The 19,608-nt window shown below is 39.9% G+C and overlaps 1 protein-coding gene across 7 annotated transcripts; it reads right to left on the bottom strand.

The window, feature by feature from the left end:
• Positions 1–60: 60 nt before the first annotated feature.
• Positions 61–19,135, bottom strand: impdh1b (IMP (inosine 5'-monophosphate) dehydrogenase 1b). Of its 7 annotated transcripts, none has more exons than XM_026146335.2 (16): positions 18,576–18,874; positions 12,551–12,649; positions 12,293–12,370; positions 9,401–9,449; positions 8,123–8,224; positions 7,926–8,000; positions 6,215–6,421; positions 6,036–6,123; positions 5,747–5,946; positions 3,874–3,964; positions 3,639–3,734; positions 3,180–3,323; positions 2,911–3,055; positions 2,680–2,823; positions 2,515–2,598; positions 61–2,175 (listed from the first exon to the last, which is right to left on the bottom strand). In XM_026146335.2, exons 1-16 carry the CDS (start codon positions 18,785–18,787, stop codon positions 2,154–2,156), a joined length of 1,836 nt encoding a protein of 611 aa, XP_026002120.1. In that variant the 5' UTR covers positions 18,788–18,874; the 3' UTR covers positions 61–2,153. The 7 variants fall into 7 exon arrangements, with proteins under 7 accessions (XP_026002120.1, XP_026002124.1, XP_026002123.1 ...); XM_026146339.2 differs by lacking the exon at positions 18,576–18,874 and adding an exon at positions 14,700–14,870; XM_026146338.2 differs by lacking the exon at positions 18,576–18,874 and adding an exon at positions 14,605–14,850.
• Positions 19,136–19,608: the final 473 nt, after the last annotated feature.

The following is a 19,608-nucleotide window of genomic DNA, read 5'->3' as shown; positions in this document are numbered from 1 at the left end:
TTGCTTCTTTTATATCTTGAAACAAATAACTTGGTTCATACAAAAAGACAACAGCCCATACATGGTTTTATTCATTTATTCTTTTTACTTTGATGAACAGCAAAAGCAACGTTCCTCTGTCGAGTGTTTTACTGTAAACATGTTCTGACACAACAGTCCTCAAATTCCCCTAAACGATTTACTACATACAAAGTCTTTTTAGTCCATCTAAAAAAATAAAAATTAAAAAAAATTAAAAATTAAATTGCAGTTATCTTGTCATTTAGATTGCAAGTTGCATAAGCAACCGCTGTGTTTTGGCAACGCTTGTGAGGCTGATAAGGCAAAAAAAAAAAAAACTACTTCAAATAACTGTATTTGTGCCTTTTTAGATGGACCAACAGGACTCTGTACTTGACAACTTAAGACGTTTTAAAAACCTGAATTACAACTTTAGGTGGGGAAACTGAAAACAAGCAGCAGTCATTTCCAACTACAGGTATACAAGTCTCCATATATTTTAATGTACTTTTTGCAATTCAGCCCAGCTGCAAGATCATGTTAGTCAAGTGAACCCTGCGCAGGGTGTAATACATTAGCCAGTTAGGAAAACAATTCTTGCTTACACTCTGGGCCACAAAAAACAAAAACATAACTTTGTATGAAAATGTTAGAAAATAAACCTACTCCTACATAAGCTTAACGATAAAAACAAACAATGAGACTGTTTCAAAGCAAGAAATGGAGTCAAGAAGGTCTGTAACATTATGCATTTCAATGCATTTTCACATAGCCGTCTTACAGCTGTTACCCACCCCCGTTTCAAGGCATGTCTCCAGTGAAAAGACACTTTAAGACTCCGAGAAACTATGCCACGACGTGAAAAGAGCAGGAACAAACAAGTGAGAAGCAACTTGTTGCACCAATTTTGGTTTTTAACTTATAAAAGAAGTGTCAAACGAAGTGTAAATACACTTGGCAGTATGTATGCAATTAACGCAGAATATAAATACAGCCACGGTTGGCTTAGTGAAAAAAAACATGCATATCAAAAACCCTTCATGCTCATTTCAAAGCCCCCCTCCCCGAGACTATACAGGTTTAATATAAAGCTTTTGTTGTTTTTAATATATCTAAAAGTATTCAAAGTACGGGCAAAAAAACTCAACTATTTTTGATTGACACATTTTTATTGTTTTTTTTCTCCTTTAAATATACCTGATCTTCGGATTTTGGTCCTCTCCTTGCTCAACACATGAACACTACACATCGAGATGGGACACTGGTTATTCGGCTCAGTATGTCTAAGGGGTAAATGAATATTCACGAAGATAAAAAGGTTGCAGGTCTGACCTCCATCTACTGTTGACACTGGAGGAGACAAACTTGACCAGATGACTACCATGGCCGTGTATTTCTGACTGCACGATACACCGAGTGAATGAATGCTCAACTATAAGCGGCTACTCTTCGTGCAGCGCATACCTGTAATGATGTTTGCCGTGATCGACTGCCACGCTGCACAAATAGAGCAGAAGTGTTTCTCTTGTTGTTTGCATGTGTGTATTATTCTGGTTCCAAAATGGGATGTTTGAGGCAACTCGCAGGTAAACATCAGGGGGAAATTAAGAAATAAAGACAAAAAAAAAAGGATGCTGATGGGACCTGCGCACAATGACTGTTGTCAGCTCACTAACAGAAACAGGACAAATAAACATAGCGCACCTTCACTTTGTCTGTCCCCACACACACACACACATACACAAAACTATATCACACATTCAAGCACACTATTCTTAATTCAACCACTTTGTTCTCTCACTGCCATCGACACGCACATATAACTGGGATCGGGCTGTATAGCTGTGATACAGGTGTGTGTGTTTTTCCAAAGACCCTGATGCTCTGCTTCTTAAGTGCAAAATCCAAGGTGTTCAGAGAGTTAGGTGTCAGTTTGAAAATTCACACTTCGCTGCGATGCCCCTCCTCCCCCTTCTTTCCCCCCCTCCCTCTAGACCAGCCGGGTAAGATCAGAAAGAGCAACAGTGAATATGATGCTGCAGAGGGGGTGTAGTTGGCGGCATGTGTTCTAGCAGAAGTAGCGATATAACATTTGGTCACTGTAAGATTGGGAAGGTCCTGTGCACTGGGTGATCCACATGTCACACCCCTGTTCAGTAAAGCCTCTTCTCAAATCTGTGGAGGCAAAGAAACACCAAATCAGCTAGTTCATGAAAGGATGCATGGGCACTGTCTGTGCTACCGCGTATCATGCTTTACCCTCCATTTCTCTCAGTGGGCTCACATATTACAAAATGAAACTCATCTTTTCTGAGGTAACATCAGGCAGCAGCAGCAGCAGTTTCTTATCGACTTCTACTCTGATTTTTTTCTGTTTGCTGCTCTTTAGAAACCAGAAAGATTAAGAAACGGCTGCCCATCTTTTATATACAGTCTACACTCTACACTGTTTATATCAAGTAGCTAAAATATGACTAAAAGAAAAGACATTCTTTTGTGGGTTTTTGCACTTACGAGTGGAGACCATGAACACCACCCTCCACCTGTGCAGATAAGGTGCGCTTCTCAAACTTCAACTCTCCAGAGTACATCATGGAACTGTATAAAACATACAAGCACCATCATACATACTGCTTATAAAAGCATCTCATAACCTTAAAAAACACACACACAACTCACCGAAGGACGGACAGACTCTTTGCCCCAATATCTTGGCACCCATGTTGGATTCCTGCTATCAGGTATGGTACAAACTTGTGAATGGAACCCTTGTCCTGGACTGAGCCCGACACACCCTGGGCTACTTTCACTTTGTCACCCTCACTGTGGACAACATATCACCAAATTCATATACATCCCAGTGGTTCACAATATTACAATAGCTGTAGCTTTTAATAACCTCACACATACCTAAAATAGCGTTTCTGACTGCTCGTGCTTTTCTCCATTGCATCCAGGGAGCCCATACCACGATACTTTTTCAGTCGCACACCGTCTGCAAAGAAGTACTCTCCAGGAGCCTCAGTTGTGGCTGCTAGCAAGGAGCCCATCATAACTGGAGTGAGAGCAAATTTCTTGTGAAAGAAATGTATAGAACTGTATAGAAATCAGACATTTCTAAAGACCTATATGAAATATTAGCTTGAACAAACTGCACGTCGCCATCTCTTAAACCTCACCAGTTGATGCACCGAGAGCTAAAGCCTTCACCACATGTCCCACAGTTTGAATGCCACCGTCAGCGATGACTGGCACACCGAAACGCCTAGCATACTCTGCCACCTTGTACACAGAGGTCCCCTGGGGTCGTCCACATGCCATGACTAGAAAGTAGAAAACACATCAAAGGTGACTGCCATGTTGTTTTAAAAACACTGTTTTTGTTCGTTTGTTTGTTTCGGCATAAATATGACCTAGTCTGAACATGAGACCGGTCCCCATGGCAACACAGAACAGAGGCCTCGGCAAATCACCATGACAACTAGGAGTGGTCTCAGGGTATTAGTTTCCACTAGCAACTGATGGCCTTTTCATCTTAGCAAAGCTCATTGCCGGAAAAAGGATCGGCATAATTTTTTATAAATACTTATCACTACACTTAAGTTCTATCATCATATCACGGTTTCCACACTGAATACCTTCTTGTGTGATGCAGATGGAGCCGCAGCCCATGCCGACTCTCAGAGCATCCACGCCGGCATCAATCAGATTTTTGGCCTGGGCTGCTGTGACCACTGTAGGAAAGGTGGAAAAGTGAAAACTGTCAAGAAATGTGTGCAAAAAAAAATATATCTGTTTATTTTGTTGTCATTTATGTTACTGTTCATAAAGGGACAGCCACATAATACTCACTCCCCACACCAACAGACTCACCATTTCCTCCCACCACTTGTAATTCTTGATACTTCTGCTTAATATAGTTTATCATGTTGATCTGATACACCGAGTTGCCTTGCGACGAGTCCTAAAAAAAACAAAAGAAAGAAAAAAAAGAAAAGAAAATATATATAAAAAAATATTTATGGTTTAAACATAATAAGTTTAGACCATAAAATACAGTAACACCTAATAAGTCAAAACAGACATTTGAATGGCGTCGCCGTGTGATTATTTTACATGTGGTTGTTTTTTTCCTGTTTAATAATATTCAACATTGCTATCAATACATTTAAAAAAAAAAAATGGGTTTAAAAATATAAACAACTGTGGGATACTGTTTGTCCGTGATTTAGACAGGGGGAACAAATTGTGGCAGGATCAGCCTGATGTTATTTGTATCCTGCTGTAACTTTACTAAATAAAGAGCTAGCATATCCAAAATGTCAGGAGTAGTTAGTCATTACAACAAGTGTTTGTGAACTAAAAATCAAGAATGTGGGATACTGTGTGATTTGAAGAGCCCAACGCCTGCTCCCGACGAAGGGAAAACCAACTATGCAAGGGAGACCTACCTTGGCACTTGTGCAGGTGAAGCCAAAGGGAAGATATGCTTCACCATATTTTCTAGTCTTTGGCTTAGAATGAAGTTGGTTTGGAAACATATTCAGCTATGCTTCATCTCCTGCTTTGCGTTTGTGTAGGTGCCCCGTGCTAGCAGTGTCCAAGTGTTGTTGTTTCCCCCCCCCCTTTTCATTACCGCCCCCCCCATTACAATGGCTCTGCACCCCTAGGGGGCGGACCCCACGGATCCATGGATTTATTTGTGGACTTAGTCACATATCTCCTTGAGAATTTTACTCTGTAATAATTAACATCTAAGCTACAATTTTAAAACAAAACACAGCAATTTGGGCTATAACATCAGTTTGTAATTTACCTGCAATACTGAATCGCACCACAAGGTGGTACCCATTCCATTTAGTTGTGTTTAGTAACAGTAGAGTGTTCTACACAGAGTCTGACAGTTTCTCACCATGCATGAATAGTGCCTGTACTCTTTTTCGAGATCTATTCAATTCAATTTTATTTATATAGCGCCAAATCACAACAAAAGTCGCCTCAAGGCGCTTCAGACCTGCCATTATATGGCCAATATTAACAACAGCCACACTGCTAGGCTCTTCAGTGAAACCAAAACATGACACAGGTTTCACATCCTGTCGCCATTTAACACTAGAATCACCGACAGACCCCTTAGCATTTTAAAAATGATGTCAATGTTAAAATAAAACCCCATAATCTCATATTGCATCTCAATTTCTGTGTAGCACTCTGTAGTGTCAGTTTTAAAATGCAGTCAATGACCAGTTCAATCCCTTTCAATGTAAGTGCCCTGTTTTAATACTTTCTTAATGTTAGTATCTCCAATTAAAAATCAGTTTTTTTAAGTTTACTACAGTAGTTTTTTTTTCCTTTTCAAGGCTAATTATTTAGATGTCTTATTGCGCTGTTTATAGTACTGTTTTTTTATGAATTCTAAAATATGTTTTAGCTATACAATAATGTAAGAAAAAAACAAAAACAAACAAACCTTAAAATAATTTCCAAAACTATTAAAATATAATCTGAAATATTTCTTAATGAGAAAATTATAGAAATTAGCCATGTGACTGACAGTGGCTGCCATTTAGCTACAAGCTGCTCTAAAATTTGAAATGAATCTTCTAAGTAGTGCCGATGGGGGACAGTTTTTATGACTGTAATGACAATAAAGATTTATCTTCTCTACAATACATCCAAGTATCTGTGATGTGACCGATCATTATTAAAGCACCGACCACAATCTAACTTTTTAAAAAGCACCAACCAGTACAACGACATCAACTCCAGCTTGCACCAGCAGGTCCAGTCTGTATTTGTCGTCCTCCCTGGTTCCGATAGCAGCACCACAGAGAAGCTGTTTGCGTGAGTCTTTGGAGGCGAGGGGGTACTCCCGGTTCTTCTTTAGATCCGTTCTGGCAATAATGGCCACCAGTTCATCGTTATCATTTACAATGGGAAGCTTGCCTGGTTACACAGAAAGTCGGGCTATTAAAATACAATAACCAAAAAGAAGTCCAACATCTATTACACAAATACTTTTTCTTTAAATTCACCTTTTTTGCTGCGCTGCAGAATATCATTGGCTTCTTTTAGTGTAACACCAGCAGGAGCCACTACCAACTCCTCCCTCTTAGTCATAGCCTGAGAGAAGACGGGGTCAGTGTAAAAATAATCGGGTAAAGCCAAGTTTTTATAAATGACAGAGTTTCTTAAAAGCAACAAGAACACACACCTCCTCCAAAGGCTTGCCACGGTCTTTCTCAGAGAGGAAGTCGATATCTCTGGAGGTGACAATACCCACCAGTTTGCTGCCCATTTTTCCTGTCTCTGTGACAGGAATACCAGAGAAACCATGTCTAACTTTGGCCTCAAACACATCCCCGACTGTGTGGCGTGGACTCATAACAACTGGGTCTGTAATAAAACCCTGTTCGAACCTCTGGAAGCCAACAGAAACCAAAACAATTATTTTCCACTGTACATCGGTAATGTGGCAAAAAAAAAAAAAAACAGCAAAAGCCAAAACACACTACACAAAAAAAAAAAAAAAAAAAAAAAAATCGTGAGCAGAAGCAGCAGAAAAACAGTAAGTAACACACACACACACACACACAAATATAACACACATGTGACGCCATTACCATAGCCTATATAGGGACAAGATGGGACACCATAACAAGAAAAGTCAAGAGCATGAATCACACAACAGCTGAATTATGTTGGTTGAGGTAAAGGTTAGCACTAGGGCTGGGCCATATTATACCGTTCACAGTAATACCGGTACAATGTTAGGCAACGATAAGAAATTAAAATATCGCGATATATTATGGGTAACGCGCGCATGCGCAGTGCCTTTGTTTTCATACGCACATGGCCGAAAAAGCATGGCGGTAACGGAGAATGAGAAAGGAGAAAGCGGATTGTTGAGTGAAACGGATGAACCAGAATTAGTTTGTAAAAGTGGTGCCACTTCAGTGATGTGGAACTGGTTTGGCGTTTGTCCGTCAGATACACAACAAAGCACATTTTGTTGTAGAACATGCAAGCAGCCGTCTTTATTATTTGTCGGACTAAGGCGCTCGTAAATCTGGGAGTAATCTGGGTCCTAAACTCCGTCCGATTCAGGTCCCAAAGTCAAACGAACACTGCAGCATCACTGAGAGTTAAAAACGGTCTAAATTCTTTCATCTTTAATAAAACTATCAGCATTGCTGCTTTACCAGGTGTATGAATGTCTATTAAGTTTAACATCCAGGCATCCATGAGAACAGAATTTATTACACTTAACGGAGTTAGAAGTTAGCAGGACGTTAGCGGAAGTTAGCTCGCTAGTTTTGCTAGTTACCTAAGCATGATATAGCATGTTCTGACAGAGATTTCTGAAAACATTCAAACGTACAGCTCTGCTATCACTTGTAAAATAAATGAAGACAGGAAACTAATAGTCATTAATATACTGCAACAACACAGGAATAGAGCAGCTGTGATAGAATACAGCATTAATGAATCAATGGTACAGAAGTGGAGGAAGCAAGAAGTATGAGTTGAATAAAGTTTGATTTATCCGACTGCTTTGTTTCGCTTAATGTGCCTTATAATCCCGTGCACCTTATGGTCCGAAAAATACGTATTTGACTTTATATTTGGCACACTGCAGTTTAATGTTGCAAAGCACCTCTTTTTAACTTCAGTGGATAATTTTTATATAGCTTTAATGCACATAAAAAAAAAAAAAAAAACAGCTGCTTGTTTAAGTGAAAATAAATGGATCGAGTTTTTTTTGCGCTAGTGAAGTTGTGGAGTTGTATTTTGTCTCGCGTCAGTTATATCGTTATCGCAAATTTTCAAATATATATATCGTGATAAATATTTTTGGCCATATTGCCCTGCTCTAGTTAGCACCCTTTAATGTGTATAAATATTTGTATGCAGTCACAGTTTACCTTGACCTTGCGGACCTCGTTGGCTTGGAATTCTGGTGTGCAGTTGTGGTGAATAATGCCAATGCCTCCCATTAGCTACCAAATTTTTTAAAAGAAAAAAGAAAGAAAGAAAGAATGAGATGTGTGCTTTTTGATTAAACAGTTACAGAAAAAATAAAAAAATAAAAAACTGTGTCCTTAAGATGCTAGTTTCTTACCGCCATAGCTATTGCCATGGCCGACTCTGTCACAGTGTCCATGGGGGAGGAAATGAGAGGGGTTTTCAATGTAATCTTCCTAGTCAGTGCTGATGTCAGGTCCTGAAAGACAAAAAAATAGGGGATTGAATATTTTGCATGTGGTCCACCAGGGGGCAGAATGAACTAGATAGCCATGAAGGACTTCACTGTAAATATCCTTCAGATCAGACACCAGAAGGACACAACAAGGTTAATACAAGCAAACTTTTATAAAAACGGGAAAACAATGGAGCCAATTTTAAGCTTAAAAAAAATATTTTAAGCTTTAGATTTAGTTCATATTAGATATGAAATGCCTCCAAATTAAAAGACACTGACGTAACATACTGCAACTGTTGTTCCTACCAGGGAAAGAAACATGACACTGTCTGGAAAAAAATAGGGATGAGCCACACTACAGTGTCCAACGACCAGGTTTACTTTTACTTATCGCCGATTCCCAAAACAACCAGCACATTTCGTTTCAATCCACTGGCAGAGTGAAAATAATAACATTCCACTAACATGGGAAACCAGGGAAGTGGCTCAACAGTATCTGATGTAGACATAAACTATAGTGGGTGCTTGCAGCGTTTTCTTTAGAGGTTTATGGTGAAGGCCAGAGAAAATGCCTAACGCCACTTTGCCAGAGCACACAACTGCACCAACCTGCTAAATTCTACTGTGAGGTATTAAAGAATGTGAGGAAGACCATGACTGCAAACAATGTCCCAAAACACCACCACCCTCAACACACAGCACTACTTCATGCTTCTATGCCTCAAAGTATTTAGACTTATTCACTATTCAAGGTTGTGCAAGCATTTGTGTTATTTAAGCATGAATAGGTTCACTATCCTGAGAAAAACTAGGGCAGACCAAGACTGTGGAGAAAACAACTAGAACATAATATGGCAGCCAGGCAAATATGTCCCATAGTAAAGAAAGCACTCTAACTCGTAAGGAAACAGAAAGAGATTAAAACTAAATTAAACCTTCAGATAGACGAAGCAGAGGAGAGGGATTTCCCGTAAAGCCCTGAGATTAACCCCCCTTTTGCCTGCTGCAAGATGAGTAACTAACCGGACACAAATGTGACCACAAGGGTGAGGGAGCAGCCAGTGGGTGACCACATTGGGAGGGGAAAAAAAATAAATAAATAAAATAGCAAAGCAGAAAGAGACCAAAAGATGCAGACTGTTTTAAAAGGGCAAAAATATGACTCAGATTCCTTGTTCACATGTGTACGCTACTCACCACTTCGTCAGAGGTAAAGTCGATGAAGCCAGGTAAAATCAGGAAATCGCTGAAAGACATAAGCAAAGTGCAAAGTAAGGGGCTAATAGCAGCAGTTTAGCAGTATTGTGAGGTCTAAAACTCCAACAACACCTCAGAAATATTCCAGGAGATGGTGTTCTATATGTTTCAGTGAAAGCTTGTAATGGCATGCCTAAGAAAACCAGATGAATTAAAGGATTTCACAACTTTGAGGGGTATCTCAAAGCAAATGGGGTGTACTGAACAAACTAATAAAAGTACTACAGTTTTTGATCTGTAGTGATAACAGAACTATTTAGATTATCAAAGAATGTGAATAGACTTCTGATTGTAATCAAGGCCATGTAATAATTTTTTTAAGTCACTTTCCTACAGAGTCACTCCTCTCCTTCTGTGTAATATTTTAACCAAGGACAACAACCCATTTTTGGACGCTCTTGCACCACATCGTGGTTCCCAGAAAATTACAAAATGGCATTGCGGCTGAGTACAGACACTAAGTGCAGCTGGGTGCGCCCTCTACTTGGTAAAAAGCTACAGTTGACCTCTTTTCAGCTCCTGGCCTGTATAAACACAATAAGAGGCAGAAAGATGAGTGAAGCAGCGAGCGCCAGACGTGGGAATGATGTGTTTAATTTTCAGCTCGAGTCTGTATGTATTTTGTGGGTTTTTTGAGATGTTTATGTAAGAGAGAGAGAGGGGGGGGGGGGGGGGGGGGGAAGCAGGGGACAAATGGAAATAAGGAGGAATAAGTGAAGCTTTATACATCTAGTGAATGTTGGAGGAAACTATGAGGTAACAGTACACAAACATAAAGCGGGTCTAACTGAGAACAGGAGTAGAGAAATCTGGTAGAAGGCTTTGCCTACCCTCACTTTAAAGCGCAAAACGGGACAAGCAAAATGTCCAGGGAACATCTGCTGTCATTTAGCAGAAGCCACAAACCGGAGCTGCAGCACACAGACTATACTGTCTGCTTACTGCTGACCCCAAGTCAGCAGTAACCTGATTGCCGTGTTGGCTTTGACTCCTAAAGAAAACACTGGCTCGGCCATATCGCACAGGTTGCATTTGAATGTTAAATGTAGACAAATCTACCATGCTAATGGTTTCAAAGTAAAACCAAAGGCCACAACAGGCCTTCACCTGTCAGCTTTTTCCCTGGCACTGAAGTTGTATAGTTGTGTGTATTATCACAGGTTTTAGCCGCACTGTATTATTATTATTAATATTATTTTGGTTTTAGTTAGATTTCAGAGCTTGGTTGAGGGTAAAACTGACACTGATTTTGAAAGACAAAGCACAGAAACGAAGCTCTGAAGGTATCAAGGTTTGTACAGCACTATGTGCCCACACCCTACAATCCTATTATTAAAGTTAATTGGTACAGGTTAGATCTCTGTATCCGAGTCACCTCCCTTTATTAAAACTGACTACCAAAGAAACATTTCATTACTACCTAAAGATCATAATGTCATGCTTAAAATATTCCATCCTTAGCCTGAGGTAACTTTGGCTAAGTGTGACCCCACTCCATTATCAGGTTCTAGGAGAATGCTGCCATGCAAGTTCTCCTTACCAGCTTTAACATTTAAAATGATTTTGAAAGTGTACACTCGGCTCCAAGTCTCAAAAGTTCACACATTTATTTATATAGCTTGAATTAAACGGGTTAATTAAAGCCTGTAGCTTTGTGTGGATGGCAGTGACCTCATATGCAACCACAGTAAATACCCTGTTTGTGTCAGAAAGCTGCATTAGAACAGAGACATGTACAGGAAGGAACCTGTAGATGTACTGAACAGTGTCGGCATCTAAAACTCATTTGTGTGCTCTTAACACTGCCTTGAACAGACAGTCGGTATACAGGCAGTCGTGCACTGATACTTTGAGGGCCATTACAGGAAGAAAAGGTGTGAAAGTAGACTTGATTGGAGCAAAATGTTGACACGTCGCATTCAGAACAAGGTTGCTGCATCTGGTATAGCAGGAAGCTGCCACTCACAGAAATCTGATTCTATCTTCCTGCAACTGTGTATCAGTTTCCCTGTTTGACTATTTCCTCCAAGAAAAAAAAAAGTTTGTAATCAAATATTTTTTTCATTCATATAATAAAAAAATAAAAAAAATAATTTTTAGGTGGACTATATATGCTGAGTCAGCTATCTGCATTGCGTTAATTAGGAGGTCGAGAAACTGATCTGAATTTCATTCTTATCAATTACCCCTGAAATTCACATGATATCAATTCAGGCAGTCACGTTTGCAACCTTTCCCTCCACACGTGACGCACTATAGGGAACTTATGAATGCAGGCAAGATTAAATTGGTTGTTTAGTGCCAAACAACCACTACAACTTAGCTTGCTTTGTTCATTTATGGTTATGAAAATAAAAGGCTATTTACAAGAGTTAATGAAGGAAAATAAGTCTACACAAAATCCAGCATGTGCGTGTCTATACAGCATGTCATCAGAATGTCAAGCAGAGGAGTGCAAGAATTGCAAGAGGTCAGAAATGAGTGCTTTTATCAAAAGTATTCATGCTAAAGAGCACAAGCTGCTCCATCATGCTTTCTGCATTTACAGGAGAGGTCACATACTTTGATGATTAGTTGAAGTTAATAAAACAGCGATGTCCCGTGAAAGCAATTTTCATTCCCATGACCCAAATCAAGTTAAGAATTTCACAAAGCCTTATATCTACCATCTGCCTTCATGCGCCGCGGTTCATGGGATTTTTGATATAGTTTGTTGCAGTCAAAATAAAGTTGCTGTAGAAGAACAATTATTTGCTTCTCCTCTATGAATTCACTATTTAGATAGATCAAGGATTTTCAGTTTGAAGGTGACTGTTTTTTTCTTTTACTCACTTGTAAGTCAACCCATCTCCTTTAGAGCATAGCTCTTCAGCCGTTTGACCATCGGAGACAACACACTGTTGGTCAGATCTGCCGGTTCAAAACGTGTTGGCCATTACAAAGCACTGGTGCTTACACTCCACCCACAACTTCGCAAAAAGGTTGGTTTTTTTTCCTTTTTTTAAATGAGGAAACCTTACTTTGAAATTAATGAAAACATTTTCAAGAAAAACAAACGAAACAAAAACTTTGCAATGAAGGGAAACTTACTTGTATGTTAGACCACCTCCAGTGGAGAAGAGCTGCTGTGCCGAGAGCCCATCATCGGGAATGTAGCCTGTGCCACCACTTATTAGGTAATCTGCCATGCTGTCAAATGACCAAAACAAAGCCACTTCAATCAGCTGTTTTAACGCCAACACTCAACATTAGGATGTTCATCTACAGACAGTGTAATGACGCTCTGCAGGAAGACTGCACAGCCACTGTGCAGGCAGAGCTTTGGTGGGTGACCTTCTCACAGGAAGGTATAACCATGGCAACATCAACATCCCCAGCCAGCCTGGGGTCAGTGCGCCTGCGTGACAGGTGCTTCCCCCATAAATAATCCTGTACTAAACTTGCAACCTTGCTGGTGGTACTTAAGATGAGATCACCTTTTAAACCCAAAACAGGGGACACTCGGAAACCCACAACACTTCTACGGGTAAATACCACAGCTTAGCCACAACTCACTAAACTAAAATAAAAATCGAGTCTCTGCTGAAGGGAGATGTGTAATAAAAACATTAAACACGTTATTATTTAATAACTAATCTAATGCCAAACAAACCGCACACGAGGCAGATAACGGTGCACTACTCTCCACACCATCGCGTGTGAAGGAAACCATGGCCGGGTGACCCACTAACATATAACTGCACCATTCCATATTAGCCAATCATGCATGCTTTCGATTTTCAAGGAATGAAATGCAAAACAGTAGAGTTAAAAGATTTGGATTAAATGTCAGAAGAACACGGTAACCTCAAAACGCCGTGTCATCTACACTTGCACGATAACGTTTACTCCCCTAGTGACCCACATTGCATTATCAGCTAGCAAACATTAGCTGCTTGCGCTGCACGCCGGGAGTTAGCAAAAACATGGCAGTCAGACCTGCCTTTGTTTATACAGAGATGCGACTATGCATCATCCGTGTAACCTTATCCATGCTATCGAGGACCCTCCACATCGCTCATTTTCCAGAAGCTATAACGGATTATTACATTTTAGCAACACTTAGCTCACATGCTTATGAATTACCTTGGGTTTCAAATCACTACTCATTTAGGCTTAGCAAACGTTAGCTAACAGGTGAACCTTGCTCCCAAGGTTGGCGTTTGAGTATTTAAACCACGTCGGGAAAAAAACGCATTCTAATACTTGGTAAATATTTTGGTCCATTTCTATATTGAATAAACCCTCTGGTATATCAGGCGATCGGTGATATTTCAGAAGACTTTTTGAGCGAGTTTGGTGCTGCGTTCAGTGGCATATGTTGCATTTTCCTAAAGCATGTGGTTGCATAAAGGTTGCAAGACCTTATCTAGCATTTCCAGAAACGTAAAGTTTAGTTTGTTTACTTCTACTTGAACCAAGTTCATTGCGTCTAATAATATTAAAATTATGTGAGTAACACCGTTATAATTTAGCTGTTCAAAAATACATAATCACTCAATGAAGTCAGTCTGTCGAGTCAAGCTATTAACCTAAAGTAATAGTAAACCATTACCAGTATACGTAGGACTGAAAGCCTTATCACCACGAGTGTTTTAACAACCACCTTGTACTTGTACTAAACACTAAGCAGTAATTATAAGTAATAAATTAACTGATAAGCTGGCCAAGTCAATCAGTCGTTAATGTTTAACACAAATAATGTTTTCCCCAATAGCGTCAGATTCAGTTTTAGATACTCTCGTGGATATTCATATTGCCCCCTTAAGAGTAATGCCTGCACGAATAAAATAAACATCCTGCTCACAATAAAACAGTTATTTTATAAAAACAAAAACGAAAACACACATCCCAAAGTTTTCACGCACTGCATCCTGGTTATATGCTGAACTATACGTGCAGACATGTGGGAGAAACCATTAGCATTTAGCATTAGCTATTCTCTTATTTTAGCTTCGCTTGTGGGAGAAAAAAAACAAGGCTCCCGACACTCTAAAACAAGCTTCTTATATCTTTAAAACCGGTAAGCGAAAGCAATTTAAACTACGCATCTTTTCTGCTATGGTAAACTCAACATCTTTTGCAGATTACGGTTAGCTAGCTACCTCATTGAGCGGATGCCCACGCTGGCCAAAAAGGAGGTAACTTTCCAGCTGTAGACTGAGAGCAATTAAAACAGAAAGCAGTTTGTTCCCGTTACCTCGAAAGACAAACTGGATTTTTTTAGCCAAAAAAATAAAAGAAAAACAGCAGTCTTTTGTGGCTCCAAGATGTAAACGTCAGCGATGAAGCCAGTCAAGAAGTGATTGCCTATCGCTGTCTTCAGACAGTGCGTGTTGGTGTTATATATTAGCAGCAGCGTCACATCCCCTCTCCCCTTCAGGCAAGTTTAACCCTGTGCTTCCTGTGACCCTGAAATCAGGAACAATATCTGGAATCAAAGTAGCAACACGGGCTCAGGTGAAACGTTTACTACACGGATGTGCAGCCAGACTAGTTTTATCTCTAACATTTTGTCAGCCTGCCCACAGCATAGTGACAAATCACAGTAATAACCAGGCAATCTTTATATTCAGCTTTAAACACTGGCAGTTTTTCTTTCACTTAAAAATAGCCCCTTTTTTGTATTGTTGGTAAAATCTCTAATTGTGTGTAATTAGCAAACTATAGTCTATGTGTAAGTCATCCTCATGTGTTACTACTAAATATAGGATATTGGTGTAAATACAAGCTTGGTAGAATAAGGCAGAAGCCTGAATGGTGATTGATCCTACATAGTGCGTGAGCATGAACTTTAACAAAGTGAAAGTGGAAATCAGGTGACCATAGACAGTTCTTTCATCATATCAGGTTGAAATACAGATGAGACTTTTAAGGCTTAATATCCTTAACCTAGTGAAACATTGCCTTGAATTTAAATTTTGGTCACATGCAAAGGTTCTTAACAGGATTAAGTGCAATGAAAGGCCAGCACTAACCACATTTCATTCACATGATAACATTTGAACATTTGAATACTTTAACACACTGTAACTCAGGCTGGCTATGCTGACTTAAGGAAAGGACCTTTATTGAACAAATGTTGTGATCTTTTGTTATTTACTTACAATTTTTTTTATTAAGAATGCAAAATTCTACCACTGAAAAAAATACCTTACTCTATGTGACATAGTCATTAAAAGTAAACATAGAAAACAGCTTACTAGTAGAAAACATATCTATAGGTGTTTTGATTTCTAACAAATCAAGCAAGTTCAACTACAACGGAAGTAGGGATGTCTATTTTAAGGATGCCAAATAGTTCCTAAAACTGTTCAGTACACACCCACTTATACTGAACTGAAATTATAAGGAACATCAAACTACTCCATACAGTCAGTGTATGCATCCATACACTTCTTGACAATTTGACAGTGTATTGCCAGGAGCATAAATGTTTTGCATGGCATTACTTTCATCCAATTATATATATGATGGTGGGTGTCTTGTATTCTCTGGAAGGAAAGAATTAGGCTCTTTAACAATAACCCAAACCAGGTCTGGCACAGTCAAAAAAGGTTTTTCACATGGATGACTTCACCAACGTCAAGTATGTTCCAGTTTATTATTAGATATATTCCAGACTTTCAGGAAACAGGCTGAGTTGTTCATTCATGCACCTCACAGCCAAATAAATGGCTAATTATCAATAACAGGGTGGCTGAACTGTGTCAGAAGTTAATGCTTTGTTCACTTTAAACTTGTACATTCAACACAAATGTCCATGTAACATAACAGCATGTTTGCTAACAGCATTTCTTACATATTTTGTGAAGCTTGTTAAAAGGTCTTTATTGCTTTGCAAATATGACCTAAACCTTCATCAAACTAGATGAAAAAAGCCTAATGAGCGCTAAAAGAAAATTTCTTACACGTGACTTGCTTGTGAAACAATAGCTACAACCAAATGTTTGCAACTAACTGTTGATTAGTCTGCACGTGAATTAAATGAATTTCTCCCCATAGCTCTGTACAGAATAGCTTCAGCTCCCAGATGTTTGGTGTTGCCTTAACCAGCTCGCTTTAGGTACCACCCTAAGCATTTCTGTTGACTCGAGATAGGGATTTTGGCGTGCCTGTTCCAAAAAATGACCTTCTTTCTTATCTGAGTGGGGGACTTTTTAGAACACCGGGTTGGAGATTCAGTCCAGATGCCTCTACATTCTTTGTTCCTTCTATGACAACATGCAGAGCTCATCCATTCACACAGCATTACTCTGATAGCTATCTGGCTTGTCCATTTTATCTTTAGCAAACTGCGGTGTTTGTTTTAGGGGGCAGTTACTTTCTCTTTGAAGCCCTCTCATGCACACTATTGTTGTTCAGTGCTGTCCTGATGGTGGACTCTTCCCATTCTGATCCATCACACCATATTATCATATTGACTGAGAACACTTTACTCTAGATTTGCATTATTGATTTCACACTATAACACAAAGTTAGTTGAGATTCTGGAGATCAGCATAAACCACTGTGAATTTCATCTGCTTTGGTGCAAGTGAATGTTGCAGGTACACTGGAGAGGCAACAACAAGACAACCCTCCAAAACAGAGTGGTTTTGCAGGTGATTTCCACACACCATTGCTCTCTGCTTATCCCTCCTGAGTTTTTTTTTTTTTAGTTTTGCTTTTTACCCGTATCTCTGTCAGCACTAATAGCATGAAGTGGTAAGTGGAGCCTCTACATATTGTCACAAGAATGTTTTCCTTGCAAGGAGTTGAGCCATCACACAAGGAGAACTGGACTGGGCTGCAGAATGGCTTAAACTCTATCTGCTGCTTTGTTTGAAGAGGAACTAAGCAAGAACCTCCAGAAAGCTACTCATACATTTTTCTGACCAAACTGTCAGAAACAGACATATATAAGCATGCCATAAGGTCCTGATGTCCTTTAGTGGCACCTGTGCTCACAGCCCAGCACTGTGCAGCTCTGATAGTGCTCTTTCTGTTCTTGATCACACAAAGAACCAGATGGCCCTTTCCAGCCCTTCTTGTGAAACAGCCCATCTCCCAGTATCTCTTTCACGCTCTTGAGAGTGTGCTGAGAGACAAATCAAACCTTCTTGTAACAGAACGCATAGATGTGCCATCCTGAAGGACCTGTGTTGCCTAAAGGGGTGTCTAGTACTACTACCAGCAGTGACAATGACACTAACAAAAATAAGTTATTGAGAAATATCAACCATGAAGGATGGGCACAGTCTTTGGCCACTTTCTGCAAAACCATTCCCTTTGTGATGAGTGTACTTTTGCAGAATTAGAGAAAAGGGTTGACAAAATTTAAAGCACCACTGTATAGATGTTGTTTCTGATCCACAAAATATTTGAGACTGATATTATCACCAGACAATATTCAGAATCACATTTTATGCCCTTAAATCGACAGTCCTTCTTTGTTCTGTGTTAATCCAAGGCGAGAGTTGCTAGATATGTTTGCAAAGGTGACTCAGGGGGGATCCTTTTCCTTCTCTGTGTTGTGTGTCAAATTAAATGTGGGTCGTTGCAGATATGGGTCAGTGGTTCCTTTATGCACTGTAGCTATTCTAAGCGCTTGCTTTAGCCTTGTTTATCCTCCCTGCAGCATGCTGCTCACTCCTGCCTTGACGGTGCATCAAAGAGTTGTGAGTGTGTGGGTGGGTACAAGGGGCAGAAGGACCAGGTTAAAAATAGCACTTGACAACCTATGACAAGCCATTTTTATTGTATTAGCGCCTGCCCATAAACTCAGTGTTGTTGTCTGCATGGCCTCCAAACTACTAAGAATGCAGCACATTGAAAGCATGATTTAACCTCAAGCACATTTGCAAAGTGTGTGTGTGGACATGTAAATTGATCCAGGTACACAAAGATAATTTACATGAAGTAACCTTGCAAAGCTGCAGCTGGTAAGAGTGAGCTGAACGTACATCACCAAGAGTGGTAACTAACAGCAAGACATAAATTTTCTCTTGCAGCTGAGAAATTGCGGCTGTACTTGAATCAAAATACTGTCTAGTTTGATACCTGAAGGTGTTTTTTTTTTATCCCAGTCACCTACCTCTCTGGGCCTAAACCAGCCTGGATCCGTGTGGCATTGTATCGCTGAGCTGCAGTTTCATGACCGTGTGAGCTTTGCCGGACGTAACGTTTTAATTCCCGGGATGAAACATTGTTACATGAGCGCTGAGTGTCCCCTACAAATCTTCGATAGTCCGCTTGCTGGCTCTCATTCTCTCCTTCTCGAAAGTGCTCATGCCCAAACCCCTCCATTGTTTGTCCAAGATCAGACTTGGAATAACAGATCCTTGCATTGAAATTCAACTTAATAATATCAGAGAAGATATCCAAGAGCTGAAAGCAACATGCAGGCCAAAACAGAGAAGATTGCTTTCTTTAAACCCCTCGATTTATATAAATGTCTTCACCCAAGTTCCGTAAAAGTTAGTGACTTCCAAATGCAAATTCTTCATTTGTTTCTTGATAATCTAATCTGAATTCCATTTTGTCTGCTCTGTTTACCCTGATGCTGCTCTCCAGTCAGGTTATGAAGCTACACATAGGTATTCCCACAGAGATAACAGAAAAACCCTTCTCAGTCTACACCATCTGTCTGTGAACAGGATGCACCTGCTTACAAAAAAGGCTCCAGCCACCTCTAGGCGTGTCAATAGAGGGCGTCACCTTGGAGATTCTCCCAGTGAGAGGGTGTTGCTGTGGAAATGCCAGGAACTGCACTTTGTTTTGGTGAGGCTGTTGTGCTCATGTCTTCGAAATCTTAGTGGAGGTTTTCAGTCATGACAGAGGAGGGCAGTGGAAAAATGATGGAAGAGCACGGTAACAGCCCCATATTGTACTTATGTCTGGGATAAAGCAGTCATTGCCCTGAGCGTTGAATACAGGTTGAGTGAGTGAGTGGCACTGTCCTGCTGAGTGCTTCATGGAGCTCTCTCTATGCACGGGTTAATCCTGCTTTCTATCAGCACGTCATGTTCACAAAGAGGATTTCAGAATTAGTCGGACCAGCTAGAGTGAACGTGCTCTGCAAAGAGAGCAACATATTCAAATCAAATTCAAATTTTATTTGCCACATA

This window comes from Astatotilapia calliptera, chromosome 17, assembly GCF_964374335.1.
Source record: "Astatotilapia calliptera chromosome 17, fAstCal68.1, whole genome shotgun sequence".
Classification (NCBI taxonomy): domain Eukaryota; kingdom Metazoa; phylum Chordata; class Actinopteri; order Cichliformes; family Cichlidae; genus Astatotilapia; species Astatotilapia calliptera.
Note: the sequence above shows the minus strand (reverse complement) of the source record. Positions and strands in the feature narration are given on the sequence as shown.

Excerpts from the sequence above, each read along its gene's own strand:
- impdh1b (XM_026146335.2), bottom strand. The coding sequence starts at position 18,787 with ATGGAGGGGTTTGGGCATGAGCACTTTCGAGAAGGAGAGAATGAGAGC. Across the intron at positions 8,001-8,122 it reads CCATGGCAATAGCTATGGCG|CTAATGGGAGGCATTGGCAT; the intron begins GTAAGAAACTAG and ends AAAATTTGGTAG. Across the intron at positions 3,965-5,746 it reads GAGTTGATGTCGTTGTACTG|GACTCGTCGCAAGGCAACTC; the intron begins GTTGGTGCTTTT and ends TGTTTTTTTTAG.